We start from the raw sequence: 3,173 nt of genomic DNA, 5'->3' as shown, positions 1-3,173 counted from the left end.
TTTTCCTCCCACTCATTTGGCTACTTGCGCTAAAACCCGAGTCTAATATCCAAGAATGGAACCCGATTCTCGAGAAACTGTTGTTTCTTCGTCCGCCCGATCCTAGTCTTTGCACTTATCCAATAATGTAATCATCGAATTAGATGTTCCCTTCATGGCCGTTCGTTTACATAACAGGACAAATGGGGGGCGGAGACCAGTTGCGGTTATTTCCTGCTTGTTGTTTTGGTTTCAAATCCTGATTTGAAACAGTTAGTCAGAAACTAGTAAGGGTTGACTTTTACTTGAAATCAATCATCTTAAGCAATCTCACTGTATTTTTATCCCTTCTTTTTTCCAAGTCCATCCGTCTCGTATTCTTGATAAATAGCCACTAATTATCCATAAATCACGTATCTCATTCGAAACTAGGTTTCACCCACTTTTCTTATCATATACATTCACAGGTCATGATCAAGATATCTAAACTTTTTTTGTGTTTATCATTTGGAGTTTGTTTCTAGGACTGTAGGTCACTGATTGAAGATATCGTATTTTTTTTCCATGATTCTTATTTCATAGTCTCCCGAGTGTACCATAAGCTACCGTGAAACATGTTAAAAGGCCCGGTTTCTCTATTGGCCCAAGATACATCGAGTATTTGTTCAACATTCATAAAAATCTGTCAATTTCAGTGAAATAAAGGAAGTTTCTGAGCAAAAGGAAGTTTTTAGCAAATTTTTGTGATTTTGTGGGAATTCCGTAAGAACCTTAAATAGAAGGGTCCTCACGCTGTCAACTTTAAGCTTATATATCTCGTTTCCTGTCGAAGATATCATAAAAGTGTCAACTGATGAAATGTATGTGATATTATAATAAACATTTGATCAGTTGACAGCTTTTTTATATTTCAGACAGGAACCGAAATAAATTGGCCTACATCATAAGTTACGGGCCCCATCTGGTGCAGCTTTTACAATATTTTGACTGAAAACGTGCTTTTGACTGAAAACAATTGCAAGGGTCCTTCTATTTTACCAAGCCCTTCTCAGAGAGCTTTTCTATCAGAAGGGCCCTTCTAATACAGGTTTTACAGTATTTTCAAGTATTTAGATGTATGTGAAAAATGAATACGCTTTTTCCTGATCGTTATTCATCACATATTTTCCCCCGTGGCACCTCCTCTTTCTTCTCACTTCACCCCAGGAAGTCGTTTCGGGAAGCAAGAAATAAGTGGCTTAGAAATCTCACGGATCGTTCTCACCCTTTTTTCTTTTCTCCTACTACCATATCCCTTCTTAGCCATTGAATTCCGACCTCGTATCACACTAAGACCATTTTATTCGCCTTTTGTCTCCCTCTACTTCATCTTCCTCCCCCACTTTTTATTCTTGTTACCCCCCTTTGGCGACTTTTGACGCCTTCGAGAAAATTGTTGCGCATATTTTCCATTCCACTTCATTCGTTTTGTTCTTCTGTTCTTCACACCATTCTCCTGACCATTCAATGACCCTCTTCTTCATTTTTCCTTTTTTACAGACTCCCCTCAAGTAAAGATTTCTTCCAATACAGTATTCCCATGATTTCAACCTTTACAACAGGCATAGTTTGCCTGGCGTTGGTGTTAATCCAACATGTATACGGTATGTCTGAAATATTGAGAAACAAGAATTTCAATGATATATTTTACAGGAGACTGTTCGCCAGAATTTTTTGCCAGGAGCATACGATATGATCAAGCTGTCGAGATAGATTTCTATTATACGGGGTGAGTACGTGAAAAATATGACGGAAACATGAGAAATGGATAATATCGGAAAACTTGATTTTTCCCTGTTATCGAGTCTTCTCAATCTCTTTCTTTTCAACTTGAACCACCTGTTATTTTCTTTCAGGATCAATCTGGCGTCGGTTAAAGAATGCGCGACATTCTGTTCGCAACGAGAATTTTGTCGAAGTGCCGTGTACAATAGTAGGACGAAAACATGTGGTATCTCATACGAGTATACGGTAGCATGTGCGTCCAGAACTCAGAGATACAAGGAGTTCAAACTGGAAGAGGGACAGGGAACTGACTTGGTGCAAATCGCATGTGTCGATGATTGTAGAAGTCGGGAAGGAAAGAATGCTGATAAGAAGGAGAAGAAAGTTCCGGTAAGAGTTGTGGGAATAAGAAATGTAAACAGTGGGAATAAGAAATGTAAAACCGTCAAAAAGAACTTCGAAAATCTTCAGTTTGTCCTTTCATATCACATTTAGGAATATCGCTTGACCTAAAAAAGTTTCAAGGATTTTTTCACACTTTTTGAGTTGTTTCAGTTCAAAATAGAGTCTCTAATAGAAGTCTCTCATGTTTGAGTTAAATTATTTGACAAGGGAACCTTTTAAGTGGAGGTAAGAGTCAGCAGAAACAACCTACACAGATCGAAAAAGCATGGTCGAAAACCTATAAATCCGTTTTCAAAGTCTGCTTACGAGGCCTTTGAAATGCTGAAATTGCAGCCTCAGTGCCAAAAATCCCTTTTCAGTGCAAAATCGCAATTTTCAAACTTGATTTTTTCCACTTCTAGGAGGTTATAAAACAAGTTTCAAGTCTTAAACCCTCCTAGGAGTGGAGAAAATCATTTAAAAAATTGCCTATGTAGGCTGTTTCTGCTGACTCCTACCTTCACTTAAAATGTTCCTTCGTCGATTCCAAGTTATCAAAACATTTTAACCATCAAAACATTTTTACCATACTTGTAATCCGGGCCTCAGCAGGCCTGGACGGGTTGGGTGACGGAAATCTGGGCACCCGGGGAATGGCCCTCTTATTTCAGTCTGATAGAGGTAACGATGTTCGTGAAACAATGGATTTATGGAATTCCGAACTATCACCACCGGAAATCGAAGCGACGGAGCAGGCGATTGCTCAGGCTGCTCGGCAGAAGAAGTCGTGTGTCGCGGCACCTACAGTATTCGAAGCACGCAGAAATCGAGTGTCTTCTGAGTGTGTTCATGTCGTTGAGCACGGAATTTCAATGGATCAGCTGAGAAAGAGGAAGACGCTGGGATATAGTTCCACTGATTTGTCTATTAAGGTTAGTTTTAGGCTTAAACTGACTGAAAAAAAACCCAAAATTTTGCTTTAAAAGTCTGAAAGTGCTCAATCCAGAAGCTAAATATAGCATGAAACCAGCACTGGCGGCTTAAAA

The 3,173-nt window shown here is 39.1% G+C and overlaps 1 protein-coding gene across 1 annotated transcript in view; it reads left to right on the top strand.

Annotated features, from left to right (window-relative positions):
- Nucleotides 1-1,558: 1,558 nt before the first annotated feature.
- Nucleotides 1,559-3,173, top strand: part of CBG22791 — a gene marked incomplete at both ends in the record, with an annotated part of 8,876 nt that continues 7,261 nt past the window's right edge. Inside the window, 4 exons of the mRNA XM_045240327.1 lie at nucleotides 1,559-1,622; nucleotides 1,672-1,747; nucleotides 1,875-2,133; nucleotides 2,799-3,059. Coding sequence (XP_045097660.1) covers nucleotides 1,559-1,622; nucleotides 1,672-1,747; nucleotides 1,875-2,133; nucleotides 2,799-3,059 — 660 coding nt within the window. The remainder of the gene's footprint in view (nucleotides 1,623-1,671; nucleotides 1,748-1,874; nucleotides 2,134-2,798; nucleotides 3,060-3,173) is intronic.

This window comes from Caenorhabditis briggsae, assembly GCF_000004555.2.
Source record: "Caenorhabditis briggsae complete genome, chrX, whole genome shotgun sequence".
NCBI lineage: Eukaryota > Metazoa > Nematoda > Chromadorea > Rhabditida > Rhabditidae > Caenorhabditis > Caenorhabditis briggsae.
The sequence above is the reverse complement of the archived record's forward strand: the minus strand, read 5'-3'. Positions and strand labels throughout refer to the sequence as shown.